At 51.0% G+C, this 27,945-nt stretch overlaps 1 protein-coding gene and 1 long non-coding RNA gene across 3 annotated transcripts; one reads left to right on the top strand and one right to left on the bottom strand.

The window, feature by feature from the left end:
* Nucleotides 1–298: 298 nt before the first annotated feature.
* Nucleotides 299–2,622, bottom strand: LOC110742755. Its single transcript, XR_002520781.2, has 2 exons — nt 2,218–2,622; nt 299–1,333 (listed from the first exon to the last, which is right to left on the bottom strand). It is a non-coding gene; the product is annotated as an uncharacterized LOC110742755 (long non-coding RNA).
* On the top strand, nt 2,398–27,530 carry PTTG1IP (PTTG1 interacting protein). 2 transcript variants are annotated; one of them, XM_009202123.4, is made up of 6 exons: nt 2,398–2,779; nt 11,427–11,479; nt 15,639–15,747; nt 20,642–20,813; nt 21,747–21,793; nt 25,400–27,530. In XM_009202123.4, the coding sequence occupies exons 1-6, from the start codon at nt 2,665–2,667 to the stop codon at nt 25,444–25,446; spliced, it is 543 nt and encodes a 180-aa protein (XP_009200387.2). In that variant the 5' UTR covers nt 2,398–2,664; the 3' UTR covers nt 25,447–27,530. The 2 variants fall into 2 exon arrangements, with proteins under 2 accessions (XP_009200387.2, XP_017811874.1); XM_017956385.3 differs by lacking the exons at nt 15,639–15,747; nt 20,642–20,813; nt 21,747–21,793 and having other exon boundaries at nt 2,636–2,779.
* The last annotated feature ends 415 nt before the right edge of the window (nt 27,531–27,945 follow it).

Below are 27,945 nucleotides of genomic sequence, written 5' to 3'. Positions count from 1 at the left end.
TATTTAAATTCTCTGGAAAAACCAGTAGGGTCCTGGTGAGCATCAAGAAATTCCTTGATTATACTTTTAAGTTCTACCTTTGACCATAACTGATGAGCTGGGGCACGTAGTTGTCCCCTATCAGACACTGGCTGTTTGAGAAAGGGCCTCAGAACAGGAGGAGGAGGAAGAGGAGGAAGAAAGGTGGGTCTGGGCTAGGTAGTGCATTCAGACAACAAAGGATAAAGAGAAGGAGTTGAGGGAGGAGGGGGAGAAATTTCAGTAGTCTTTTTAAATTCAGAAATTATTTTAGATAATGTTTTTCTCTCATAAAGAAATACGTTTATTAGAACTTCTTTTGGATGCTTCCAAATACCATAAAAAATAACTCTCCCAAAGATTCTGTGTGATCCTAGAGCCAGCGTTTTCCAATTGAGCAAACAAGTAAATGAGCTTGGTATTCCAAGGGTACCCGGCTTTGGTCACTGAAATTTTGTTTTTTCTCAAGTTATGTGAGACCGTTTTTCTAAATATGACAAGAGGTGGCGCCATAAGCACTGCGCAGGAATCCAGCTGGAGTTCCCAAAGATGGGTCCTTCCTGAAGGAGAAAGACTTGGTTTTGGATGGACGATTGTCTATAACATGAGTTCTCTTAAGTGACAAAAGCCTATAAGGGAAAATCTGGTCACTCAAGAAGAAAGTTTAGACATGTCACATGAACTCAGCTCCAGAGCCTGGCCAGTTTTAAAGATTACAAATTTTGCTTAAGCCACGATTCGTTTCCTCTTTTCAAAGAGAAACTGTTTTCCCCTTCTCCAAATCTGAAGGAGAAAAAAGGTTGCCAACTTTAGCAAGACGAACAAAACCTTAACGTCGAAGGGCAGTGTAACCACACACCTGCAAACAGCTGACTCTCTGCCTTAAAACCAAGCTTCAACTCCAGCCCCATCAGGTGTGGACCTGGGTAGGCGGAACAGTCTGAACCTCAGCCCTGGGAGGCTGCCAGAGACCCCGACCAGTTCCCAGGCGGTCGGGTGAGCCAAGGCCGCTCCGCGAGTGCCAGAGAACTGGCTCGGATCACAGGAGGCTGGCTTCGGGCCCATCTGCAGGCGCCCACATCCCAACCTAAAATCACACAGGGTCAGAATCTAATGTAAGGGGGGTTTATTCAAAGGTGGTTGGAGGCTGGCCCACCCGGAAACACCAACTCCAGAGGAATGGAGTCCGCCCTCGGAAGCAGGCAGGGGAAGGGTGCCCTCGGGCAGGCAGAGGCCGAGGGGCTTTTAGCAGGATCGCGGCGTCCTTCCCACGAGGTGGGCGCAGTCACAGCGTTTGACGGGTGACGGGCAGTGCCTGTTTCGGGGAAGGGTACATTTAACCCGTCAGAGGGTGCGGCAGTCACGGCTTCCCGTCTTCTGGTCTAAGCAGCGCAGAAAACAGGGGAAGTTCATCTACAAGGGTCATGAACCAAGAAGGCAGGTTTCCGTCCCCAGCACCGGAGAATCCCGGACTCGAGAAAGGAGCTGCGGGCGCACGGGAGCGGGCGGCCCCGGCTCTCGTGGGGCTTGAAGCGGCAGACTGTGTTCAGGTTCACGCCTCTAAATGTATTTTTGCCATTTCTTAAGTCGCCTTAAAAATGTCCGTCATAGCCGGGCGCGGTGGCTCAAGCCTGTAATCCCAGCACTTTGGGAGGCCGAGACGGGCGGATCACGAGGTCAGGAGATCGAGACCATCCTGGCTAACACGGTGAAACCCCGTCTCTACTAAAAATACAAAAAACTAGCCGGGCGAGGTGGCGGGCGCTTGTAGTCCCAGCTACTCGGGAGGCTGAGGCGGGAGAATGGCACAAACCCGGGAGGCGGAGCTTGCAGTGAGCTGAGATCCGGCCACTGCACTCCAGCCCGGGCTACAGAGCAAAGACTCCGTCTCAAAAAAAAAAAAAAAAAAAAAAATGTCCGTCACCATTTAGTCCTTTCATCAACCGAGCAGCGAGGGCGTCGGCGAGAAGCCAGGGAGGAGAAACGGCGCCTCTCTCGGGAATTTAGGTGGCAGCTTCAGCACCACACGTTTCAGCCTATTTTGCGGCCGCTTCCAGTGCGGTTAACGTACAAAAATAAATAAATCCCCGAAACACCCCACGCGGACATCCGCGGGAGCCCAGCGCCGGAAGCCGCGGTGTGGAGCGCGGGCACCGGCGCGGACTACGAGGGCCCACCCGCGCCTCCTCCAGGTCTCACTTGAGAGCAGCGTGAGCAGGGCCTGGGGCCGTCGTCCGGGACGCCCGCAGCCCTTTAGGATGGAGGCCGCCGTCACCTCCGCCACCGAAGCACCGCGCTCCGCCAGGCCTCTCAGCCGGCCGCCCGTCCCCGCCGCGCAGGCGCAGGAGCCGCGGCGGGCCCCTCGGTCACTCCTCGCCCATCAGCGCCACGGAGGCGCACTGAGCCTCAGCCGCTCGCCTCACTACCGGGCGCCGTTCCTCCATCGCGCAGGCGCACCGAACCTCAGCCGCGCCGGGAGGCGGGCCGGACGGCGAGGGGGCGGAGCGAGCTGCTTTTTGAGGCTGCGCAGTCGCGTGGCCCCGCCCCGCAGGTCCACTTCCGGCGCCGCGGCTCTTCCGGGCAGAGACAGCTTGTGCTGTAGTCGGAGTTATAACGAGCCCCTGACTGACCAACCGACCGCCGACCATGGCTCCCGGAGTGGCCCGCGGGCCGACGCCGTACTGGAGGTTGCCCCTCGGTGGCGCCGCGCTACTCCTGCTGCTCATCCCGCTGGCCGCCGCGCAGGAGCCTCCCGGAGCGGGTGAGGGCGCCGGCGCGGGCGGGGCCGCGAAGGGGGCGGGGCGGCTGGTGGGTCCAGGTCGGGGTCGGGGTCCGGGTCGGGGTCGCGGCCTGGGTGCTGGGCTCGGCGGGCGTCCTAGGCCCACGGTCGCAGGCACTGCCCAGGCGGCGGCTTCTCCAGGGTCACGCCGGTCTGGCGGCCGCGGGAGCTGCCGTCGCGGCTGGGGCGCGGGCCGGGGAAGAGCCGCCTTTGTCTTTGTCTTTGTTTTGTCCGGTCTCTGCGGCCTCTCCTCGCGCGTGGCCGCGGGTTGGCCCTCGCTCGGCAGGCGGCACGCTTGGCACCTGCGGCCTCTCTTAGCCTCACTGAGACCTCAGACAGCTCTCCTCGGGTTCGATCCCGAGCCGGGATGGCGGCTCACGACGTGCTCGAGGTCGCACAGCTGGTCGGGGGCAGGTCGGGATGGCGGCCCCAGGCCCCTGGAGGGTGATGGGGGCCGCGGCCGGCGTGTCTCTGCAGTCGCCGGCGTTCACGCCGCCGCTCCCTCCCGGCCACAGTTCCATGCACAGCAGCGAACGCTCGCACTTATCTTATGCCTTAGAAAGGAAGGGTTCTCCAAAACCAGGCTGTAGCATCTGATTTTGAAGCAAGCTGATTGCGGGTCTACGCTGTCCAGACCCGCAGGTGGCATTCTTCATTCGTTTATCCCATCTGCCCCAGGCCCTGCGGCCACAGTGGTGACCGACAGACATAGCTTCTGTCCTAGAGGAGCTGAGTCCCCGGGAGGTTGACCAAGAAAGAAGCAGTGAGGGCGCGGGCGCTGGAGGAGTGCTAGTGGAGGAAAATGCGTGACAGGAGACTCAGAGTTCCAGAAACCGGGATGTTTATAGAGAGTGGCTTCCTGTGGGGCTGGGCCTCCAGGACCTGGTGTGCTGCGGGAAAATCCAGCAGGTTCTAAGCTGGAGAGTGTCATGGTTGGACCTGTTTCAAAATGTCATGCTGGTTTCCGTGTTTGGAGTTTCCAGGGGACCACTAGTGGTGGGGAATAGTGCCACCTTAACTTCAGTTTCCTGACCCTTACAATTAGGGTTGACCTGGGCCCAGCTTGAGGGGCTAATACTTTTCTCAACTCATGTTAGTCCAGGCTCTGTCAGGGTCTGCTAAGCATAGTAGAGCACTTTTTCTTTTTGTGACCTTATGGAATGTTTATTCCAGTGCGGGGTTATTTGTGTTTCTTCTTATCTGTTTCCATGTGTACTTAGTGTTTGTGACGTTAGCAATGCAGCTGCCTTGAAGTTTGTTAATCAAGGAGGCCAGTGGTACTGTACTGGGAACTTTTGGCCCACATTGAGTTCTGAGCACAAATGTGCAATGAATACGTTTCAACAAACGGAATGGGCGTTTGCCGGGAGAGTGTGTGATTCACTTGAAACTCGTATCAGTGGCTCGGGGGTGTGTTTGCTTGCATTGTTAAAGTGGGAGTGTTACGAAAGCCACCCTGAGGTTTTTGTTTGACTACTGTGATTCCTTCTACTCTGCACTTCTGAAGGGTGCAGAGATGGGTGTGGACAAGTGGAGTGGACAGTTTGGGAATTAATCCAGAACTGCCATTCGGTGTGTCAGCTGAAAAGCACTTCCTTCTCCTCTAGGAGACCACTCTTGGTTGCTTCCACTTAGAGTAATCTCCAAGTCCCGGTGGGTGAACTGTTGTTTCTCTTACTGAGGACCCCTTGAAATAGGAAGAATGGTGCCACGTCATGTTGGCATTCACTGCCCAGGCGCCCGTGGTGTCTGCGTGCCCCTTGTCCTTGGAGAGAGGGCCTATTTATAGCTTGGAGAACTCGCATCTTCCCACAGAGTACTTGCTTAGTGTGAGATTTTTTACTGCTTGTCATAGTTACAGGAATGTGACCACAATACTAATGTTTAAAACATTTTGTCTTCTTTACAAGGACACTGTGTGAATTTAAAGAATACATTATACCAATCCAAATTCAACACTTTTAAGCATCTTTTTATGTGTTTTGATGGAGGAGAGACATTAAGAACCCATGGTGTATTGAAGATCTTTGGAGCAAGATTCTTGAAGTTAAAGAAACCTGGATAGGGCTTTTGGACCCCACTTTATTTATGTATGGAGTCAGACTCAATCCAAGAGCTTCATCTGGAGGAAAGACGACCCCGAAAAGGAGTTCGGACTACTGTCTGAGGGCTGGAGCAGTGTGGCCAGTGCAGGTCCCTGAGGTGGTGGGTGCCACCCAGCCGCTCCTTACAGTGGGGCCTCCTGATGTGGAAGGGGTATCTGTAGTCGGCCCATCACCCTGAGAAGCATGGCTTTCTAACTTCACAGAGTGCTACAGTGTACACAGGGTTCACAGTGTTGATATATACTATTAATCTTCAACTCTTTGTTTTGAAATAGTGGAATTTGCAAGAACGTTTTTTGTCTCCATATCTGCCCTCTTTTCTCACCTGGAATTGACAATGTAGTTGGTCTTCATGCCTCTGTCCCAGTGCATAGTGGGCACCATGCCTCTTTGGCCGTTGGTTCTGATGAGAACTGCAGCCTGGAGACTGCAGCCTGTGGCCTGCTGTGTGACAGGAGCATGACGAGGAAATACTTAACACTTGCTGATGTGTTCCTTTGTGCTTAGTGCGTTTATTGACTCACCTGAAACTTCAGGAAAGCACTCAAATGGGTCATGGAGGATTGGTGTATCCTGACAGAAGAAAACTTTTTTTTTTCCTTTAATTTTTAAAACAAATAAGACTGAAAGGTCTTTAAAAATTGATAAATGGAGTGTAAGTTGAAGCCTTGCAGTCATAGGACCTCAGAAGTCAGGGCAGTCACATTCAGTGTTAGACTCAAGCAACACAAGGGCAGTTTTTATCTCTGGTTTTCTAGCACATGGTTTTTCTGTATCTTGTGATGCAATAAGAGATGGTGATCTCTTAGCGAAATAAACACTGCTTATCTCTGAAGCAGTAACAAATGATTCATGCCTTTCTTTTTTTTTTTTTTTTTGAGGTGGAGTCTTGCCCTGTTGCCCAGGCTGGAGTCCAGTGGCATGATGTCAGGTCACTGCAACCTCCGCCTCCCAGGTTCAAGTGATGCTTCTGCCTCAGCCTCCCAAGTAGCTGGGATTACAGGCACGTGCCATCATGCCTGGCTGATTTTCGTATTTTTAGTAGAGATGGAGTTTTGCCATGTTGGCCAGGCCAGTCTCGAACTCCTGACCTCGGGTGATCTGCCCACCTCGGCCTCCAAAAGTTCTGGGATTACAGGCGTGAGCCACTGCACCTGGCCTTTCTTTTCTTTCTATGCAAGATGATGTGTTTTCAAAGGACAGAGTAGAATGACCTTTTCCCATCTTTGATGTTATTTTCATAAGGACTGTAAACATTGGTGTTTTCGCGCTTATTGAAAGCGCGCCCTGTTCTTGGCCTGCTGGGAGCAGGAGGAATGTTGGGTGGTTTTTCTCTCCCTCTTCCTCTCATGCCTCTCCGCTGACTCAGACTGACCGGTAATCCAGAGGTCTGGGGGTACATGGAGTTGATGATACGTGTTTTGGAGCTCAGTTCTTGTAGTTCACACAAGACCTAGTTATTAGAAAGAAGCTTTAAAAATGAAAATCCGCATGAACGAGAACGGCATCATCCCTGTCGCTTGTAGCCACTGTAGGGCTGAGGAGAGGAAGCACATGCACCCTTCCTGGTAGATGACTTTTCAGGAAGGACTCCAGTGGGTGTGTCGGGCGTGCCCTGTGTCTCCTTGCCCAGGTTGTGTTTAGAAAGACCTCAGAGGTGCAGAAAGTTGAAGGAATAGTGCAGTGAAGTCCTGGATGCCCTTCTGTTCTCAACATTGACTCCGTTTGCCCTAGCACTCTCTCTCTAGATCTCCTTGTTATTTTTTTAAGTTTATAATAAAATTGTTTGTGTTTTATTTTTAAAAATTGGTTCAGGCCAGGTGCGGTGGCTTACGCCTGTAATCCCAGCACTTTGGGAGGCCAAGGCGGGTGGATCACGAGGTCAGGAGATCAAGAACATCCTGGCTAACACAGTGAAACCCCATCTCTACTAAAAATACAAAAAATTAGCCGGGCATGGTGGCGAGTGCCTATAGTCCCAGCTACTCGGAGGCTGAGGCAGGAGAATGGCATGAACCCAGGAGGCGGAGCTTGCAGTGAGCCCAGATGGCACCACTGCACTCCAGCCTGGGCGACAGAGCGAGACTCCATCTCCGGAAAAAAAAAAAAAAATTGGTTCAGCTGGGCACAGTCGCTCACACCTGTAATCCCAGCACTTTTGGAGGCCGAGGTGGGAGGATTGCTGGAGGCCAGGAGTTCAAGACCAGCCTGGGTGACATAGCAAGACTCCATCTCTACTCATATTTTAAAAATGTATTGTAAATTGACAAATCACAATTGTATTGCCTGTTGTTATTTTGACCAAACCATTTGAGAGTAAGTTACTATTGTGACCTTTATCCCTACGTTCTTCAGAGTTTATCTCCTAAGAAGGCGGCTGTTCTTCTACATAACTAAAATTTATATAATTATCAAAAGCTAGACATGTAACATTGGTATGATATCATTGAATACCTGATTTAACCTCCAATCTGGTACAAATTTTACCAGTTACCCCAACAATGTCCTGTTCCTACCCGCTGAGATCCAGGACCACAAGTTGCATTTAATCGTTGTGTCTCTTTAATCTCCATTGATCTAGAATAGTTCCTCTTTGTTTTCAGAAAGCCAGTTTGTGGAAGGACCCTCAGTGGGTCTTACTGGGTGTTTCCTTTTATTCGATTCAGGTGCGCTTTGGCAGGAGCATGGCGCAGTGATTCTGTCCTCTCAGTGTCCTCCGTGGGGGGCACATGCTGTCACTTTGTCCCATCATCGTGTTGTTCTGGGTTATGGTGGGGATAACTGATCTCTTGGAAGGTGCCACCTTCTCCCCCTGAGTAATGACTCACCTGTGGGGAGGTGCTTTGAGACTATCTTATCAGTCCACAGGCAGACCCAGTGGACTTGACATCTTCGGGGGCAGACCCAGTGGACTTGGCATCTTCGGGGAATTCTTGCCTGCGTTAGTGTTGGCTGTGATGATTGTAAAATGGAGTCTTCTCAACTCATCATTTCTTCAGCGTTTGCCACTCGGCCTTCTCTTTATTTCATGTCAGTATGGATTCTAGGGGTTAGAGTTCATGACTGTTATCATTTATTTTGATGTTCAGTTGGCCCAGATTTGGCCAGAAAGACTCCCTCCATACTGCTTCGGGATCCTCTAGCCATTCGTTCCTGTCCATGCCACTCTCAGGCACTGCACACTGTCTGTGGCTCATCTTGTGCACTTTCTGCCCCACTTCTGGAATCAGCCATTTCTCCGAGGAGCTCTGCTTCCTGCTGGTGGGGAACAGCATCTAGAAACCAAGAGCTGGGCACCAAGGATACACGTCTGCTGCTGAGTGTTGTCCTTTCAGTGGACAGAGCTGGGAGTTGAATTTTAAAACCAAGAGTTCATCATGGTGCCCGTCACATTGCAACACCACGGGGGTCTGTGCCCACCATCAGCCCACCGTTCCTCCTTCTTCCCACAGTGCCAAGTCACTGGGGACTTCGAAATGTCAGCAGTGCTGTTCTTATCAAAGTACCCTGTAACCCTGCCTCTCAGCAGTGATTTCAGAAATTAAGGCTTTTCACTGGTTGCCAATTTTCTTTACCTCCCTGGGGCTGAATACAATCTGTTGTTTCAAGTATCTAAAGTGGCTTAAAATAAACTTCTACATAAACTGACTAGCACACCCCTAGAGACTCTGAAAAAAGTACTACTTAGTGATAATTGCTGTAGAACATGTGACAAAATGTGCTTTCATTTCAAATAAAGTGGAGATTTATTTAGAAAAGTGGAGTGTATAACTACACTGTTAAATAGAAGGATCTCAACAGTGGACTCGATGTGTTATTAGTCCCTCTTAGTAAACGTAATGAGTGAAATTGTAAGTTAAAGCTGAAGCTCTTTTCCCTCCATTTCATCATGAAACTCTTCACGTGTACAGCAAAGCTGAAGGATTTTGTGGTGCGCGCTTGTGTACCCGCTACCTCAGGCGTGTCGCCACGCTTTGCTGTGTTGCATTTGTCCAGGTGTCCCCACAGCCTTCCACTCCTGCGTGAGTGTCAGGCACAGACGTCAGCGTCAGTCACAGACGTGAGCGTCAGTCACAACGTGTCAGTCACAGACATGAGTGTCAGTTACAACTTGAGTGTCAGGCACAGACGTGAATGTCAGTCACAGACGTGAGCGTCAGTCACAGATGTGTCAGTCACAACGTGAGCGTCAGTCACAGACGTGAGCGTCAGTCACAGACGTGAGCGTCAGTCACAGATGTGAGCGTGCTCTTCTGCCTTCACTGTGCCTGTCAGGGACCAGAGTTCAGAGTTGTCTTGTTTTTTCTTTTGAGATACATTTTTCATACAGGGAAATGTGGGAAACTTAATTGTGCTGTTCAGTGAGTTACACCCATACAGCTGGGACCGAGACAGACCCTCAATCTGGAAGATTCAACCTCCCCCATACATGGCTGCCCCCAGGCAGCCATTGCCCCCCTCCCTCCATAGGTGAGTCTCACCTTTTCTAGAGCAACATGGCCACAAAATTACACGATAGGGTCTTTTGCGGAAGGCGTCTTTCACTCACATGATGTGCTTCAGACTCATCTGTGTTTTACATAGACCAGTTCATTTCTTTTCATCGCTGAACAGTGTTAGTGATTGCACAGCCACATAGCTCACCTCTAAAGGAGAGACACAGAAATCAGCCTTTTGTGTTTGGAATGCCTTTTCCAAAGATCCCTTCATCCGGGAGCCGCATGTTTGCTATTCTTGATGCCCTGCTGGTATTGTGTGAGTGTTCCAGTCTGTCTGGCCACCCTCCTACAGAGTGACATCTGGGCTGTGTTCACTTGGGGCTGTCACAGGGCGCTCCTGCGCAGGTCTGTCTGTGGATGCGGGCTCCCTCTCTTCTGGAGGAAATACTAAGAGTGGGATTGCTGAGTCATAGGTGGTCGCATGTTTGTTTAGGAGCAGCTGCCAGACCTTCTTTGCAAATTATTGAGCCATTTACACTTCCAACACTGTGTGAGAGTTCTGTTGCTGTGCATCCTTGCCAACATTTGCTATTGTCATTCTCTTTAATTTTAGCCATTCTGGTGGGTGTGTAGTCATCTCTCGTTGGAGTTTTAATTTGCATTTCTCTAGTGACTGGTGGTGAGCAAAGAGCTCTTTTCAGCGTGCACAGTGTGTGTGTGTGTGTTATGGGATTGGGGGAGTAGGCAGTCAGTGTGTGTGTGTGTGTTATGGGATTAGGCAGATGAGCAGTCAACTTTGTGTGTGAAATGTCTTCACGGGGTGCCTGGGTGGCAGTCAGCTTGTGTGTGTGTGTGCTATTCAGGGTTGAGAGGAGGAAGTAAAGGCAGATTAGCTTTGTGTGTTAATATGTGGATTAGGATTAGACAATTAAAAGCTGTGTAGCATAATATTACAAGTTGGGTGGGCAGATGACTGTGTGTGTGTGTGTGTGTGTGTGTGTTACACAGGATTAGGGGTAGGTCATGTATGTGTGTGGGGTAGGATTGGAGGACAGGCTGGGTGTACGCGGTGTGTGTGTCTGTGTGTGTGTATTCTGGAGTGGAGAATTGCAAACTGATCCTGTGTGTGTGTGTGTGTTATGGGATTAGGGGAATGGAAACTGATCCAGTGGCATTTGTGGCCATGTGTGGTAGGCAGATTAGGAGGCAGTCGCATTGTATATGGAATTAGAACAGGCATTCACGTATGCCATGCATATTGCGGGATTCAGAGGTAAACGAAATCATAGTACATGTGTGTGTTGGGGGAGTAGGCAGTCAGCGTGTGTGTGTGTGTGAGAGACGGGATTGGGGGAGTAGGCAGTCAGCTTGGTTGCGTGTTGGAAGTTATTCATGCCATCACTCTTGCTTCTGATTGGCTTGAGTTCCAGAGCTGTTGGCTGCGTGGAGTTGGACCCCTTCCTTAGGAGCAGTGCTGTGAGTAGCGGGCAGAATCCCAGGGTGTTCTGCATGATTGGAGCAGGCTGGCGCACCGGGCCTCTCCCTCGGTACAGGGAGCTTAGCCCAGTCTGGGGTGAGGCTGTTGGGACTGAGACCTTGCTTTGTCACATGAGATCTGTAGGTGAGTCCGAAGACACAAGCGTGCTGCTTGGCAGTGTTGCTGGCATTGCTGTGGCCTTGGATGGAGGCTCTTGGGTTGCCAAAAGAGTATGTGCTGATGAGCGGAAGGTCCCAGTGGGTTCGTGGCTAGTGATTACACAACCGCAGGGCGCACCTCCTCTCGCAGAGGGATCTGAAACACCGCCCTCTGTGTTGGGACTCTTCTCTCCCGGAAGAGCCCTCGCGGACAGGAGCTGCGTGTTTATGCTCTTGGTGCCCTGCCTGCCGCGGGATTCCTGAACACTCGTTCCAGATGTCTTGAAGAAGGCTTGTTACCAGAAGGGCTCAGGAAGAGGACCTTTGGTAATTCCAGATCAGAGGTTCTTGGTGCTACGCCCCTCACTGGTGCCCACCCTGCCCTTCTGGATGAATATTTACACTGCCTGATTCTCAGTGACTGACTTGTCTCTTGCCTCTTTCCTGCAGCTTGTTCTCAGAACACAAACAAAACTTGTGAAGAGTGCCTGAAGAACGTCTCCGTAAGTAGCACACGGACTAGAAACTAGAGTGCCGTCCAAACCGTCCAAAGGCACACGGGCTTTCTCTAGGTCCAGGGAGCCGCCGGGATGTGTGGAGGGCTCTGTTGTTTGGGATTTGGGGGGATGGTTTTTTGAATAGTTACTAAGTGTTACTTCAGCCCTTTCAGGCATATCAAACCTCCTGAAAACTGCAGTTACTGTCTGAGCATGGTCAGTATCCGTGATTTCACTCCCGTGCATACGGGGCCACACTGCGTGCTCAGCACTGTGGTCAGCCTTCCTCACGAGGCCCCTAGCGAGAAATTGGGCTGTCCGTAAAGCTGCACCCTAAGGCTGGGAGCCCGTTTTTCCCAGGCTGTCGGGCTGCAGCAGAGGCTGCTTTCTGAGCTCCTCACACAGGATTGGAAGGGGCAGAGCAAGGAGAGAAAGGCACCAGCCCTCTGGGCCGGTGCGCCAGGCTGTCCATAGCACTCTCTGGTCGTGATCTGGGGCTCAGGTTTGGATTTTGTCCCTGGGTCTCTTAAATACTGTGTGCCCTTCAACAAGAGGCTAGCGGTCTAGAGCAAAGTTCCCTGAGCCTCCACGGCGTGGGGTGGGGCCCAAGACTCCCTGGGGTACCTTCCCAATGGAGTCTGATGCAGATGTCCACCTGGGAGAAGGAGCACCCATGGTGGGGAAGCAGCGTCACAGTGCAGGTCTTGTTAAAGACATGTGAACAGGGTCCTTTGGCTTTCTCTGCATGGTGACCTGCTCTCAGGCCAGCCTGGCTGGCACCTCTTAGGCTTGCCTTACTGCGCAGCCCTTGGTTCAGCAGCACCCACGTCTCCTCGCAGCACTATGAAGTCAGTGTGGGAAACCTGAGGTGAGTGGAAGTGGTTAGGCAGAAAACAGCATCCTGTGAGGCCTTTTTCTTAGGATTCCTGAGAGGCCACCCCCTGCCCCTTCCAGTCAGGGGTTTAGCAAGCGTTGAGAACTGCAGGGTGAGGCTTCCTTTTCCCGACAGTGAGGTTTCAGGACATGAGGAGGCTGGGAAAGATGTATTAGGTGATTTCCATTCCAAGGCGTGAGCCATATTCTCAAAAAACAGTTCTTCTTGCACGAGACAGTGGCATAGGTTTGAGACACATCTTGTCAGTTTGTGGGACTTAACTGGATACTTGCATTTGCTGATTAAAAATTGAAAGATGGGCCGGGCACGGTGGCTCACCTGTAATCCCGGCACTTTGGGAGGCCGAGGCAGGCGGATCACAAGGTCAGGAGATCGAGACCATCCTGGCTAACATGGTGAAACTCCATCTCTACTAAAAATACAAAAAATTAGCCGGGCGCGGTGGCTCAAGCCTGTAATCCCAGCACTTTGGGAGGCCGAGACGGGCGGATCACGAGGTCAGGAGATCAAGACCATCCTGGCTAACATGGTGAAACCCCGTCTCTATTAAGAAATACAAAAAACTAGCCGGGCGAGGTGGCGGGCGTCTGTAGTCCCAGCTACTCGGGAGGCTGAGGCCGGAGAATGGCGTGAACCCGGGAGGCGGAGCTTGCAGTGAGCTGAGATCCGGCCACTGCACTCCAGCCCGGGCGACAGAGCGAGACTCCGTCTCAAAAAAAAAAAAAAAAAATACAAAAAATTAGCCAGGCGTGGTGGCGGGCGCCTGTAGTCCCAGCTACTAGGGAGGCTGAGGCAGGAGAATGGTGTGAACCCGGGAGGCGGAGCTTGCAGTGAGCCGAGATCGCGCTACTGCACTCCAGCCTGGGCGACAGAGCAAGACTCCGTCTCAAAAAAAAAAAATTGAAAGACGCCGTTTCTGTAGTTTCAGATCTTGACATTGGTGATGTTGAACTTGCTCCAATGCCCTGGTCCTGGTGCATTTTCTTGATGGTGCTTCTTTTTAGTCTCTGGGTTTTTCCATTGGAAGTCATTTCAGCCTTAAACACAACTGACTATCGTATGTGGCTTTGTAGCCTAGAGCGTGTTTTTGCTGTGGTGCCCTGTGTAACCCTCACCACCCCGGGCGGGGTGTGGTGATGGCAGCCGTCTCGTGGATGAGGCGGGGCCGAGGGACTTGCCCAGGCCATCTTGGGTGGGGCCAGTCCAGAAGGGCTGAAGGCCTGACTCCAGTTCTGACCCAGACAGGGCAGTGAAGGGGGGCCGCTTGCCTCGCAGCCAGCTCCAGGCCTGCATGGGCGTGTTCTTGGGCACACAGGAGGTTTCTGGAAGGAGGTGTCTGTGCCTGGGAGGCCTCAAGAGGACCCTGCGTGTTGCAACAGAGGCTGTGGTGGGCTGTATCCATGCTGCTGAGGCTGTGGGGGGCTGTGTGTCTGCTGCTGAGGCTGTGGTGGGCTGTGTGTCTGCTGCTGAGGCTGTGGTGGGCTGTGTGTCTCTGCACTGCTGCCTGAGCTGCTTGCTATGTGCATATTACTTAATCGATCAGAAAAGCAACACAACAACAACCAGAGAAGAGAATGCCGTGTCCTCCCAATGAGCTTCTGTGGCTCATGGTACCACTGTCATGGAAAAATGGAAAATCAGACATTTACAACTTGAGCCATTTGAAAAGGGAAGATTAGCCAAAAATCATTAATCGCAAGCAAAACCCCTGAAATTTAAGATACTCCCAAATGACCAAAATAAACAGGGTTTAATTGTTACTTGTTATGTTATACTGGAAACAACTTAAACAGGACACTAAAGTGGTCACTGTATAAGTAGCCCTGGGAAAGAAAGCCCAGGGGACGTTGTTATATTTTTTTGTGACAACGACTTTCACGCTAACCTGGGCCAAAAATGTCAAGACTTTCTATCCTGTATCCTATTAAAAAGTCAGCAACACTGTTAATGTGGAGATCTGAAGTAACAGGCAGTCTGGACTTGGGTCTGGTCTTGGCTGGCACATTAGGTGCTGCCGCACGGCAGTTCTTTTTTTTTTTTTTCCTTTTGAGACGAGTTTCACTCTTGTTGCTCAGGCTGGAGTGGAACGATGCCATCTCGGCTCACCGCAACCTCCACCTCCCGGGCTCAAGCGATTCACCTGCCTCAGCCTCAGGAGTAGCTGGGATTATGGGCATGCGCCACCACACCCGGCTTATTTTGTATTTCTAGTGGGGACGGGGTTTCTCCATATTGGTCAGGCTGATCTCGAACTTCCCACCTCAGGGGATCCGCCACCCGGCCTCCCGAAGTGCTGGGATGACAGGCGTGAGCACTGCGCCCGGCCTGAATGGCAGTTCTTTTACCCCTTCCTGTGCCACCTGCCTGCGTGCTAGGCTGTTTCCTGTCACGCTCGGTGCCTGGCTCACAGAGCGCTTGTGGGCCTCATTGTGTACCACCGTGGCATGTGCTGGGCCCAGCTCTGGGCTCTTACACACACATACAGGTGTGATGGTGTTGTCTCCACACCACTACTGCCTCATACCTGATGTTCGAGGGGCTCAGACGAGCATCCATGAGGTTCTCTCCAGCTCTCGGTTTAGGGCAGGCTGAGCCTTAGTTGCATCATCTTTCAAGTTGTGCAACTTAGTGCGTTTGTGAAGGTCAGAGGTAGGAAGCATGGTCCTTTCTACAAATGGTGACCATGCTCACCAAAGTCCATTCAGCACAAACTCAGTGAGTGCCTGTGATGGGCCAGGCTATGTCCTGCGTTCTTGGGATGCTTCAGCCAGTGATGTGCACGGGTGCCCAGCGTGCGGGGAGGAGAGGTCTACAGAAGCACACCTCACAGGAGGTGAGGAGGGGGTGGAAGCAGGTGGTTGTGTCCAGTCGGTTGGTCAGGGCAGGGCTCATCCAGTCAGTGGGGAGCCACACGGATGTGGGGAGAGTACTCCAGGCAGAACAGGCAGGCTGAGCTGAGGCTGCGAGCAGGAGGTGGGGTTGGCAGCACAGAGGCCCCGTCGCCTCAGTAGGGTGAGTTGTGGAAGAGGTGTGAGTGATGCGGGCCTTGATGAGTCCGTGGAGAGCTGACAGGGCTACTGGCTGCTGTGCTGGGTGTGGACTGAAGGGCGGTGAGGGTGAAGGCAGAGACACAGTGGGAGGGGGAAGGCTGAGCCTTTACAGCCGTCCACAGAGTAGATGCACTGGTGGACTGTGGGCAGAGCCAGGACAGTTCTTCCTTTGTTTTTTCCGTTGTGTTTCTAACGCTTGTTTAATGTTGGTCTCTTTCAGTGTCTTTGGTGCAACACTAACAAGGCTTGTCTGGACTACCCAGTTACAAACATATTGCCACCTGCCTCCCTTTGTAAATTGAGCTCTGCACGCTGGGGAGTTTGTTGGGGTAAGTCATTGTTTTCATTTGCTTCTTGCAAAATCGATGCTTCTTTGAAAATAGTAGTATGGGCTGGGTGCAGTGGCTCACATCTGTAATCCCAGCACTTCGGGAGACGGAGGCGGGTGGATCATGAGGTCAGGACATTGAGACCATCCTGGCCAACGTGATGAAGCCCCGTCTCTATTAAAAATACAAAAATTAGCTGGGCATGGTGATGCGCACTTGTAATCCCAGCTACTTGGGAGGCTGAGACAGGAGAATCGCTTGAACCCGGGAGGCGGAGGTTGCAGTGATCCGAGATTGTGCCACTGCACTCCAGCCTGGCGACAGAGCAAGACTCCTTCTCAAAAAAAGAAAATGGTATTATGTGCCCAGTTAGCAGAAGTTGCTAGAAAATGTGATGCCAATAGCTCTGTGACTCCCAGGGAGAGGCTGGGAAGCCAGGGGTGATCTGGTGACCGGGAGAGCAGCCCTGGGGCTCCCTGGGGAACCTGGAGGACCTCCTTCCAGGTCAACCCCAGCACTGAGCTCTATCTCACCACGTTACAGAAGGTGTGGGAGAAGGGCGAGTTGGAAGGCAGTGTGTCTGACTTCTCTGCTCAGTATGTTTTGTTCATGTGTCACCCCGAAACTCATCTATGAATTCCCCTAGAATCTCCAGTTTTCCCAGTTTGAGAATCCCTGCTTAGTGTGGACACAGCCCTCTTTTCTTGTGTGCGTATCTTTGTATATTTGATTTTGCAGGCATTTTTTAATTAGGGATATCGGCTCTTGTAAGATTCAGATTGTTTCCTAGTTTGCCTTTTTGCCTTTTTTTTTTTTTTTTTTTTGAGACAGAGTCTGGCTGTGTCGGCCAGACTGGAGTGCAATGGCACGATCTCGGCTCACTGTAAGCTCCGCCTCCTGGGTTCACGCCATTCTCCTGCCTCAGCCTCCCGAGTAGCTGGGACCACAGGCGCCCGCCACCACGCCCGGCTAATTTCTTGTTTTTTTTAGTAGAGACGGGGTTTCACTGTGTTAGCCAGGAAGGTCTTGATCTCCTGACCTCGTGATCTGCTCTCCTCGGCCTCCCAAAGTGCTGGGATTACAGGCTTGACCCACTGTGACTGGCCAGTTTGCCTTTTAAATCAGTTTGTGGTGTGTTTTGTTACCTGGAAGTCATTATTACGTAGTTGAATTTATTCATCTTTTAGGCTTCAGGTTTTGGGGTAATACGTAGGGTTCCCAAGCTTTGTAAAGGAGCAGTGTTTTCTTAAGGTGTTTGGATGATTCCTTTTGTTTATTTGCATCTTGGGTCCCTCTGCAACTTACGTCTTATTTATCGCTCTTCTAATTGATTTCCATTTCAAAATCTCTCAGGCTCCACCTGAAACAACTTGTTGCCAGCGTTGAGGCCCTAGAGAATTCAGAGGTTTGCGTGGTGGTGGTGGTGGTTGTAGTGTGGGATGTCTGGCAGGGGAGATGGTGGTGTGTGTGCACATTCATGTGTGATGTGTGTACTGTGTGTGATGCGTGTGTGTGTGTGTGAACATTCATGTGCCCATTATGTCTTGTGTGTTCCTGTCATGTCTGCCCAGGGCCTGGTCATGCCTGCCTCCACCTTGCCTCGTCCCTTCCATGGAACTTCCCTTAATGACCACTCTGTAGAGACAGCTCCTGGACCTGGGGAGCCTTGTCCTTTGGAGCTCCTGTTCTGGAGGTGTTTTTAGTGGCACATAGCTTCTGATGAAGTGCACACATCTGAAGTCTCCCTCTGCATGGACTGTGGTTTATAGCCTACACAGTGCACACACGTGTGCGTACATATATTCAGTGCATTTTTGCATACGTATACAGGTGATCACCACTCACAGCAAAGTAGGTAGGACTTCCAGGACTCTCAGAAGGCCCAGTTCTTGTCAGGACCCCCACGGGAGCCCCTGACTGGACTTCCCGTCACCACAGATTAGTGTCGCTGGTTCCAGCCTTTATGTGGAGGAAATCCGGTGCTTTATTGGACGTTTTATTCAGCGTGTGCCCGAGATTCATGTCAGTTGCCTGCACCAGTTGTCTGTCTCTTGCAGTGTTCTACAGCTATTGAGCCACGCTGCCGCCCGGGGACGTCTGGGTCCCTCTGGCGCTGATGTGAGCCGTCTTGTGTTGGCGCCAGCACAGGTGCTCACTTCTGGAGGCGCGTAGGAGTGGAGTTGCTGCGTCACAGCGCATATCTGTGTTTAGCCTTAGTGCATCTGCCAAACATTTTTGGAGTGGCTGTACCAGTTTGGCCTCCCCCAAGCAATGTGGGACTTGGTTGCTCCACATCCCTCCCAATGTTTAGGGTCACCAGTCACCCTAAGTTTAGTCCATCTAGTGGGTATGTCATGGTGTCTTGTGCTTCTCATTTGCATTTCTGCAGTGACTGGCCGGTCATGCTGAGCACTTTTACAAGTGGTGGGCGTTTCTGACAATTCTCTTGTGAAATGAAATTCCCACATTAGGCTGCAGAAGTGGATGGACACACAGTGTCCAGCCCTGCACACAAGAGCGACAGCAGGTGACTAGTCACAGCCACAGCGGGGAGAGGGCACTGCACGCCATGCAGGGTCAGGCAGGGGAACAGGGCTCGGGGAGGCAGCCATGTTGTGACAGGAGGGTGGGGTGCAATGACCTTGTTTGGTTAATTCTGAGGCTGAGAGGGAACTGACACCCGCTCCTCCAGGAGAAACAGGAAGTGTGCCTGGCCCTGCCGAAAGGAGGAAGAGGCTGTCTGAGCTGAGACCTTGTCCAGCCTTGTCCACGGGAGCAGAGTGGGGAGGAGAAGTTGTGACTGGGCCTTCAGGGCCCTCCTGGTTTCACCAGATGCCATGGCGCACATGATAACCAGTTTTAGGTGTCGCACCACAGGTCCTTGTTTATTCTTACAAATAACCTTAGAACCATTTTTATCCAGTTCTAGGCAAAATTATTTTGGAGCTTCAATTGTAATGACCTGAAAAACGTGCTCACTTGGAGGAAAATGAGATGTCTGCAGCATTGGCCGTTGGTCCCAAGGCAGGATGCCTCTCTTTGCCAGGCCTCTCCTGCGTCCTTTGGTTCGAGTTCAAGTTCATGGGTTTTACCCCGTAGAATCAGCAAAAAGGAGCCCAAAGTGTGTTTCCCATTGTGACAGGATTTCTGTTTGTTTTTTAACTAGTTTTAGCTGCTAATCAGAAAAGCTATCTGAGGGGTAGATGTGTTTTAGGGCCAGCCATCTTGTTGATCTCATTGGGTTTTTTAGTTGATTTTTCTGGAGTTCTCCGGTCAAAAAATGACATCTTCTGCCAATGAAGATCTCCTCTGTAGTTCTCCCTATTACTATAATTTTTGCAATTCTATACTTCCAGAACAGGTCAGAGCAGGAAAAAACACAGGATTAAAAGTTTAAAAGGCATTTGATCAGATGTAACCTCCTATTCCTGATTTTCAAACTATTTTAATAAACTAAGAAATGAATTCTGTTGAACGAGTAACCCACTAGAAGTGGATCTCAGGGTCCAGGGCAGCAGTGGGGTGAGGCTGAGGGAGCCCCAGAGGCCTCGCTGTCAGCCTTCTTGCCAGGGCCCAGGCGTGCAGCAAGTGTTCACTGCCAGCCCCTGGAGGTCAGAGGTTGTCACCTGTGGTGGTGGCACAGCTATTAACTGTAGTTAAAAACAGTGAATCATGCGGTAATCTACTGCACAGGGGAGTTTGCTTGTAAAGCCATCTTCAGGAGGCTGGGTGGGTGTTTTTGGTTTTTTTCGAGATGGTGTCTTGCCATGTTCCCCAAGCTGGAGTGCAATAGTGCAGGCATGGCTCACTGCAGCCTCAACCTCCCGAGCTCAAGCGATCCTCCCACCTCAGCCTCCCGTGTCGCTGGGACCAGAGGTGCCTGCACCACACCCAGCTAGTTTTTAAAAAATTTTTGTAGAGATGGGCAGGGGTGGGTCTCACTTTGTTGGCCAGGCGGGTGTTGAACTCCTGGACTCAAGCCATCCTCCCGTTTTGGCCTCCCAAAGTGCTGGGATTATAGGTGTGAACCACTGTGTCCAGCCAAGAAGGCTGTTTGAACTGCATGATTGAAAACATGTTTGCAAAAGTAGTGTTACAGTATTTTTTAATTGACTCTGGTTTGAACTGAATGGAAAAATCTTGGCTGATTGTAATATATAGATCTTTAAAAGAAGTTTAAAAGAATAGTAAAATCTGTTTTAAATGTGCATGTGTCTCCGAAGGCTGATTAAGGAAATCATAATAGGGTTTGGGACTGATTAGTCAGCCGTTCTTCAACCCCAAGGTCCCCAAAATATTCGATTTGAAGGTGATCCCGTCTTGTTCCGTGGCCTCATCCGCTCCTCCATGGTCATTCCTTACGAAACTGGCTGCCAGCATGTGCCCTTTACATAAATTTATTGTAAATAAAAATTTACAATATTTCTCTTGTAAACCATTGTAATATTCTTGACTGTGGTTTAAACAAAAAACAAAGCTGCATCAGGCTTAACCTCCATTTCTATGAGTTTAGAATGTCTTAGGAGAGTCTGAATACGTAGCTTGGAATTTTGGTTTAGTTAACTTTTCTCAGGCTTGAAATACCTTTTCAAACTCAGCTGAGACAGACTACCCTGTCACTGCAGTTCGTTGTGGTTAATATTATAAATTGTTAATAAATTGTAAGTCACAGATAGGAACATGTGGCTGAAAGGAGACTCGGAGAGGGCGGGACCCTGGGGGCGGGGGCAGGGCCACAGGCTCTCCACACCCCAGGAGCCAGCTTGCTGGCTGAGGCGGCTTTCCTCCTTAGCTCCTGTGTCCCGAGGTTGTTCCCCAGGGACAAGGGAAGGCTGCAGTGCTGGGTCGGTTATGTGTCTGGGGCGGCCCTAACTCCAGGTGCTTGAATCTCCAGTGAACTTTGAGGCGTTGATCATCACCATGTCGGTGGTCGGAGGAGCCCTCCTCCTGGGCATTGCCATCTGCTGCTGCTGCTGCTGCAGGAGGAAGAGGAGCCGGAAGCCAGACAGGAGCGAGGAGAAGGCCATGCGCGAGCGGGAGGAGAGGCGGATACGGCAGGAGGAACGGTGAGGTCGCAGTGATGCCTGCTGGGAAGAAGGTCACTTCGAGGGGATTCAGATCTGCCAGGCCATGGAAATCACGTGGACATGTCCTGAGTTTCCCTCAGTTTTTAGAAATTAAGAATGTGTGTAGTGCCCAGGGGATCTTCTAGGTCGTGGTAGAGAGGGAGAGACCGTGGTGGGAATCTAGTAGTGGCTGCGAACCTTGCTTCCACGGGCTTCCTTGCTGGTCTCCTCCCATCAGTGCGATAAGACTGAGTCTGCGCTCGGTGTCACCAATGTGTGACGGCTGCTAAGGCGGCTCGTCCCGGCCCAGCATTTGCCAAGAGCAAGCTGAGGCTCAGAGGGGACAGCGTCTGACTGTGGCCAGGTCAGCTCTCCTGTCATCCTTTCCCTGGCGACACAGCACTCTCCTGAGTGTGTGCTGGGGCTCTCGGGTAGCCCTGGGAGGAGGTGGTGTCGTCCACACCTGGCAAGGGAGAGGATCTGAGGGGCCAACTGTCAGGTTGGTGGCGGGTGAGGGTGGAGGCGGGACATATTTTCCATGTAGTCACCTTGAAGTCACATGCTACTAAGTAAAAGCTGACAACTGCATTTTCCTAACCATTCAGAACCTGGTATATGATTTTTACTGTGTTTTCTTCATATGAAAAAAGCTTTTTAAAAATCACGATATTGGGCATTTGAATTGCTTTTATTGAAAAGAATAGAATAATACATTGGAACAACCTTCGAAGACTGGGTTCGTTGTCACCTTGCCTGTCCTGGTGGGTATGTGGCCTGATGACCAAGCTTGTCCCCATCCTGGTTTCACTCTGGGAACTGGAGGGAAGCCACCAGAAGAAACCTGGAGCCTCCACTGAAGGACCCGGAAGGGCATGTCTAGCAGTTCTGCTGTGCCTTGTAGCTTGGTGCTCATAATGTTCCTCTGTGTTTTAGGAGAGCAGAGATGAAGACAAGACATGATGAAATCAGAAAAAAATATGGTAAGGACTGGTCACGCCTCCTTTTTGACTGGTTGGGAGGCGATGGCACGCTGTCTGCGTCCTCATTGGACTGGTTGGGAGGCGATGGCACACTGTCTCGGTCCTCGTTAGTGCCAGTGGGGCCTGAGATTGGGCTCTGGGTTCACCCATTGGAACAGAAGGAGGTCTCTCCAGAGAGGAACAGCTGGCGGTTGTCGCCAGCAGTGCTGTGGTGAACTCATTCCTAAGAATATTTTTATCTCAGCCAGTCGTCTTCATGAAGTCTGGTTTCTCAGACACCTGTTTGCTTATCGAGTCACAAGACTGCTGGGCTAGAAGTCTGCGGCTGTTCTGCTGTCGTGTTCGGCTTCCCGTGGGCGCACCTGTGCAGCCGAGGTGCTGCGGCTTTCTGGTCTTTGTTTCAGGATGGCCCCTCATCCACGGGAGTGTTGCTCGTTGCTCGTTGCCATCTTCTGAGTGTGGCAGGCGCTCCTTCCAAGCACTCCCCCGCACCGGCCCTGCTCCCTCTTGCCCGGCCTGGGGGTTCTGTTCTTGTTTGGTTGTGTCTGGAGAGATTTTGGAGGGGAGCTTTGAAGGAGCCAGAAGGAATGTATTTGCCAAGTGTAAACCTTTTATTTAGTTGCAGTGAATCGGAAATACGCATTACATGATCTGTGCTCCCCCAAATCACGTGACATTCACTGCTGAACACTGAACACCATCACCCAGCCGCACTTCATTGATTCTGTACTGATTTTTTCTTTTTTTTTTGAGTCGGAGTCTCGCTCTGTTGCCGAGGCTGGAGTGCAGTGGTGCGACCTCAGCTCACTGCAAGCTCTGCCTCCCGGGTTCACGCCATTCTCCTGCTTCAGCCACCCAAGTAGCTGGGACTACAGACGCCCGACTAATTTTTTGTGTTTTTAGTAGAGACGGGGTTTCACTGTGTTAGCCAGGATGGTCTCAATCTCCTGACCTCATGATCTGCCTGCCTCGGCCTTCCAAAGTGCTGGGATTACAGGTGTGAGCCACTGCGCCCGGCCAATTCTGTACTGATTTTAAAGTCCGCAAAGAGTCTAGCGTCTCCCGCGCTGGGTTTGTGGTTGTGTGACGTCATGGACATGGTGGGAACTGACTCCTCGCCTGTGCGAGGTGTGAGGTCCTGGGTTCATGGCAGCCGTGGGCCTCAGGAATCTGTCGTTCTGTGCCCACGGTGCTTTCCTTGAAGCAGTGTATTAAAGGCTAAACCTAATTGGAAAATTTCAGAGCCTTTTCTGACTAATGCAGGTGTTTTGAGTCTTCTGTTTGTATTAGGAAATACCATAAATTTGTGGTATTTTAGGATCCCGCCCACTGGGGGCATGGTGACATCACTGCAGTTGTTTCTGTCATCAGGTAGGGGACAGGACTGCAAAGCCCAGCAGCCACCGTGAGCAGCGCCTCTGTCAGGCGTGGGTGGTTGGCGTTGTAGCCCCCAGAGGCTTGGTTCCCTCTCATGGGGGCTGCAGAGGCCCCATGCTGCTGGTGCCCTGGGCTGTAAACGCTGGGTAGCTCTGCCCACTGGCCGGGATGTCCCCTTCCTGTCAGTTCTGGCCTCCTTGGAAAATCCCCTCCATGTGACTGTGCTGTGACCTGAGGCCAGGTGAGTCCTGCCAGTCTCGAAGTGTCGACTTCGGGGTGTGAGGCTGCTGTGGCTGCTGGCCTCGAGAGCCCAGCGGCTGATGGAGGCTTTTTCCTACGTGTTCCCGCCCATCAGTCTCCTGAGTGCTTCGTGCTTGGGCACTGACTTTCTGGGTTCGCTGCTGCCTTGTCCTTGCCCCGCCCCCTCCGTCACCTGTGTTTCCTGGTGTGTGTCTGGAGTGGGTGGTGACCGGGTACCTGCGTGCAGCTGTCACAAGGAGCAGCACCAGGGTCGCCCTCCTCAGCGAGCGCATGCCTGTGTTCGTGGAGTGCGGGCCCAGCAGCGTCTGTGCAGGCCTTGGCTGAAGGCAGCATGCTTTCCTTGAAATGGAAGAATCGAACGAGCTTTTTGGCACCTAGTGACTAACGTTAATGTAAATAAAAGATGAGGTGGATACACACACACACACACAGCCCAGCACCTGCTATCGCCAAGTGCAAGCTGTGTTTAAAGTTGCTCGACCTTTACTGTGCCCCAGCTCCCAGCGGGCGTGAGGCTGTGGGCGGCCGGCCAGGTTCTTGGTGGAGCGGTGTCTTCTGTGTCAGGGCCCTGATTGACTTGCACCTGCCATTTTCGTGGTTAATTTGGCCCTTTAATTGCATTGATGAAATTAGCTTTTCGTGCCAGTTTGTAATAAAGCCCGTTGAATGGCCTGTGCTTTAGAAAGCCTCGGCTAGGTAGAATAATTCCGAGGAATTCCTGATGGGAGAGTGGGAGAAAGTGTGTGAGTCAACCTGGTGCAGTTATATAAAATACCAGCACGCACGCAAAACCCTTCTTTTGGCTTTGGGTTTTCCCTCTGAACTGGAAGTAGACTCAGGAGCAGGTTTTTCAATAAGACCTTAACCAGTCTCCTTGCAGCTGGTATCTGATGACTCTTTCCCAAAACCGACTTTGAGCCTCATCTCCCAAAGCCTGATGCCTATGGCCCTCCTTGACAGGCAAGAAAGAAATGTGGCTAGGCCCTTCCTTACCATCCCTCTGCTTCCCTGCCTCCTCTTCCACCCAGCCCCCAGAATACCTGCAGTGAGTAGCTTTGTTGTAATCACTGCAGATAATTTTAGTGTGCAATACAGATTTTTAAAGGGAGAGAGAGGCCGGGGTGGTGGCTCACGCCTGTAATCCCAGCTGCAGGGAGGGATTACAGGGAGACCGAGGTGGGCGGATCACCTGAGGTCGGGAGTTCGAGACCAGCCTGACCAACATGGTGAAACCCTGTCTCTACTAAAAATACAAAAATTAGCTAAGTGTGGTGGTGGATGCCTGTAGTCCCAGCTACCCGGAAGCTGAGGCAGGAGAGTTCGTTGAACCCAGGAGGCAGAGGTTGCAGTGAGCCAAGACTGCACCATTGCACTCTATCCTGGGCAACAAGAGCAAAACTCCGTCTCAAATAAAAAATAAAGGGGGAGAGTGTGTATGTGCATGTGTGTCTGCAGTGTGAAGGGAAAACTCCTGGTCCTTGGGTAACTACCATGGGTTTACTCTTATGGTTAAATACACATTTTATCCCAGTTCTGTCCGAGTACTTGAGAGTTAGATTGAGGGTCGTGTTAGTTCTTTCTGTAGCCTTAATTCGAAAGGTTTAAGAGCAAATGTAAGCACAAAGTAAGGTTATTTTGTTTAATACTAGCCATTCACTGTGGAAGTAACCAACCACTGTGGAAAGAAATATTTGCCTTAAATTTCTTTTCTTTGCCGAGCATCAGGAAATAAGTGCTTATCTCTTAGGATCTGTTAGAATTCTTGTTTCTAGTAAATTTTATTTCAAAGTTTAAAGTGGTTTGACTTCAAAAAAGGTTAAGCACAGTATGAGAGCCTGCTTACAACATCCGTTGTTGCTATACCCTCAGTAAATCTTCTTATAAAACTTAGTCAGTCTGTGTGGCTTTTTAAGATTTTGTTTCTGGTTGAATGAACGAAGTTATGATTCAGGTTGATTTTGTTTTCAGGCCTGTTTAAAGAAGAAAACCCATATGCTAGATTTGAAAACAACTAAAGCACTCCAGCCGTCAGGCAGTCCCGACGCTTCCTGTGAGGTGCATACTCCGCAGCGCAGCCCAGCCGGGAGACCACGTGGCCCTCGCGGTCTCCTGACCTTGACCAGTGAACCTGCCAGCCTTCCAGGACAGGTGGCCGGAGAGCTGCCCCTGAAGGACAGTCTTCCTCTCATCCTGCAAACTGGTGACCTTCTATTCCCTGTTCATCTCTGTTTCTAGCTTTAGTCACTTGAAATAAGAAATCTTTGGGGTTTGGGGTTTTTTATACTCTTCTCAGTTTGTAAGAAGCTAACTGCACGCAAAGCCGCCTGACGGCACCTAGCGCTATGACTGTCATTCTCCCGGGGCAGCAGCAGAACCCTGCCTTCCTCTCTGTCTGCTGACAAGCTTCACACGCAACAGAGGGAAGCCGGTCTGGCTTCTGTCGTGAGGAGAACTGACCAGCCCTCATCCTTCCCCATAAAACCACAGACAGCATCGAGTCTTCACACCTGTTGACTCACATGGCTTTTGCTGATGACACGGGGCTCCAGTACACAGTCTGATAAGGACTTACTTCCTAACCTCAATTGTATTAAATAGCATTGGGGAATAGCTAAACCTTTAAAAAAAGAAAAAAAAAATTACTGGATTTTCCTCCCTACTTAAAAGATTTCACCAGAAGACTTTCATATAAAAATTCAGGCTCTTTTTGGACAGTTTTAAAAATTTGTATCTTTACTAGAACATGAGAATCTTTTTCCCTTGGAAGCTTGAATTATAAATGTGGTGTTTGGCCTGCCTCTGCAGCACCGGTTGCCTGCTCGTGTGCCAGCAGTGTTGGGAGGACGGGGCAGGACGCTGCAGCTTTCTCCAGCCCTGTTGGCATCCTTAGTGCCTGCAAGCCTCTCCCTGCCTGTCGGGCTGTCTGGGGGGTGGCCATTTAGGGATCATGGGGACGGGGTCCACCCCAAGAAGAAAGGAAGGCCCATCCACAGGCCTGGCTCTGGGCCGTGTGCCCCAGAAGCAGGTGTGTCCAGAGCCAGCTGAGGGCTCTCCTCACACCACCCAGCAGGCGCCAGTGCTCCTTCTGCCTCACGGGACCAGTCCAGCTTCCAGCTGCTCTGGCTCAAGGGTGTTCTGAGCCCTTCCTTCAGAGTGGGCTTCTCTGGGAGCTCTCCAGTGGCACTGCTGGACCTGCCCCACGTTTCTGTAAAATCAAGATACGTGGCTTTAGTAAGTAGACCAAGCGCCTCATGGCAGGGAGAGCAGCGTGCGAGGAATCACTGGAAAGTGCTGCGTAAGGAAGTTTGAAAATAGTCCCCGTTCCAGATTGCCTTGAATTTTAAAACAGTTTGCTTTGGGAAAGTAGGTCGACAGCACCTAAGATAAATGATGCATTCCATTTCACACTTCACAGTCATGAAAACTGAGAAAACTGTCTTCAGCATGAACTCAAGTTCACAGGCAGATCACTGTGATCCAGAACACTAAGAACTCATCAAACAGCTTGATAAGCCTTTTTGACTGTGTACATCTGTACTGGGAATAACATTCCTATGCTGAAATTTTCACAAAGAATAGAACTTGCACCCAGTTCTTCAGGCTGATTTCTCTGACCTCTTGGGCATTTGTATTTGTAGTAAAGTATTGCAGAGTTTCCTAAGTATTTTATAGCAGCCATCAAAATTGGACTTTGTATTGTTTATTCATAAAAGAAACTTAGTAATAGACTTGAACGAACTTTGTATGAATACAGTAGTATGTACGCAAAATCAGCGTCCTGAATGTAGGCTGCTGAGCTGAAGGTAGAGCTTGGTTGTTAAATACGAACTTTGTATGAATACAGTAGTGTGTACGCAAAATCAGTGTCCTGAATGTAGGCTGCTGAGCTGAAGGTAGAGCTTGGTTGTTAAATACAGTGGGTGAATCCTTGCGTTCAGTGTAGAAACTACGTCTATAAGGTTGGTCTTAGTCCATCTGATTTTTTCTGAAATACGCTAAGAGCAGCCACAAAACTGTAACCTCAAGGAAACCATAAAGCTTGGAGTGCCTTAATTTTTAACCAGTTTCCAATAAAAGTTTAATATCTGTATTTGTCTAATATGCTGTGTGTTCTGTGTTTCATATCAGTGGTGTCGACATTACTGCCTGGAATGCTGGGAGGCAGGTCAGCTTTTTTGGGTGAAGTGGGCCTCTGAGCCATCACGGGACGCCTGGGCAGTCTCCAGACTAAATGCCTGTGGCTGTCACAACGGACCAGGCTGTGTCCTAAAACTCCCCACCCACAGGCCTGCCCCACAGGGGAGGTCTTGGCCGTCTCCTCCCTCCACAGCTGCCCTGCCCACCGCATGCCCTCCACTTGCACTGGGTGTCAAGGGCGCTGGGAGAAAGCAGGGCTGCCTTCGAGAAGGGTGACCTTGGCCCCGCTGTGTGAAGCGCACACCTGCATGAGGCTCCCGTGCTCCGTGCTCCCCTCCCGTCCTTCCCTGGTTGTCTTCTGTGCTGGGTTCTTAGGG

The sequence above is a fragment of the Papio anubis genome, chromosome 4 (genome assembly GCF_008728515.1).
Source record: "Papio anubis isolate 15944 chromosome 4, Panubis1.0, whole genome shotgun sequence".
NCBI classification, from domain to species: Eukaryota; Metazoa; Chordata; class Mammalia; order Primates; family Cercopithecidae; genus Papio; species Papio anubis.
Note: the sequence above shows the minus strand (reverse complement) of the source record. Positions and strands in the feature narration are given on the sequence as shown.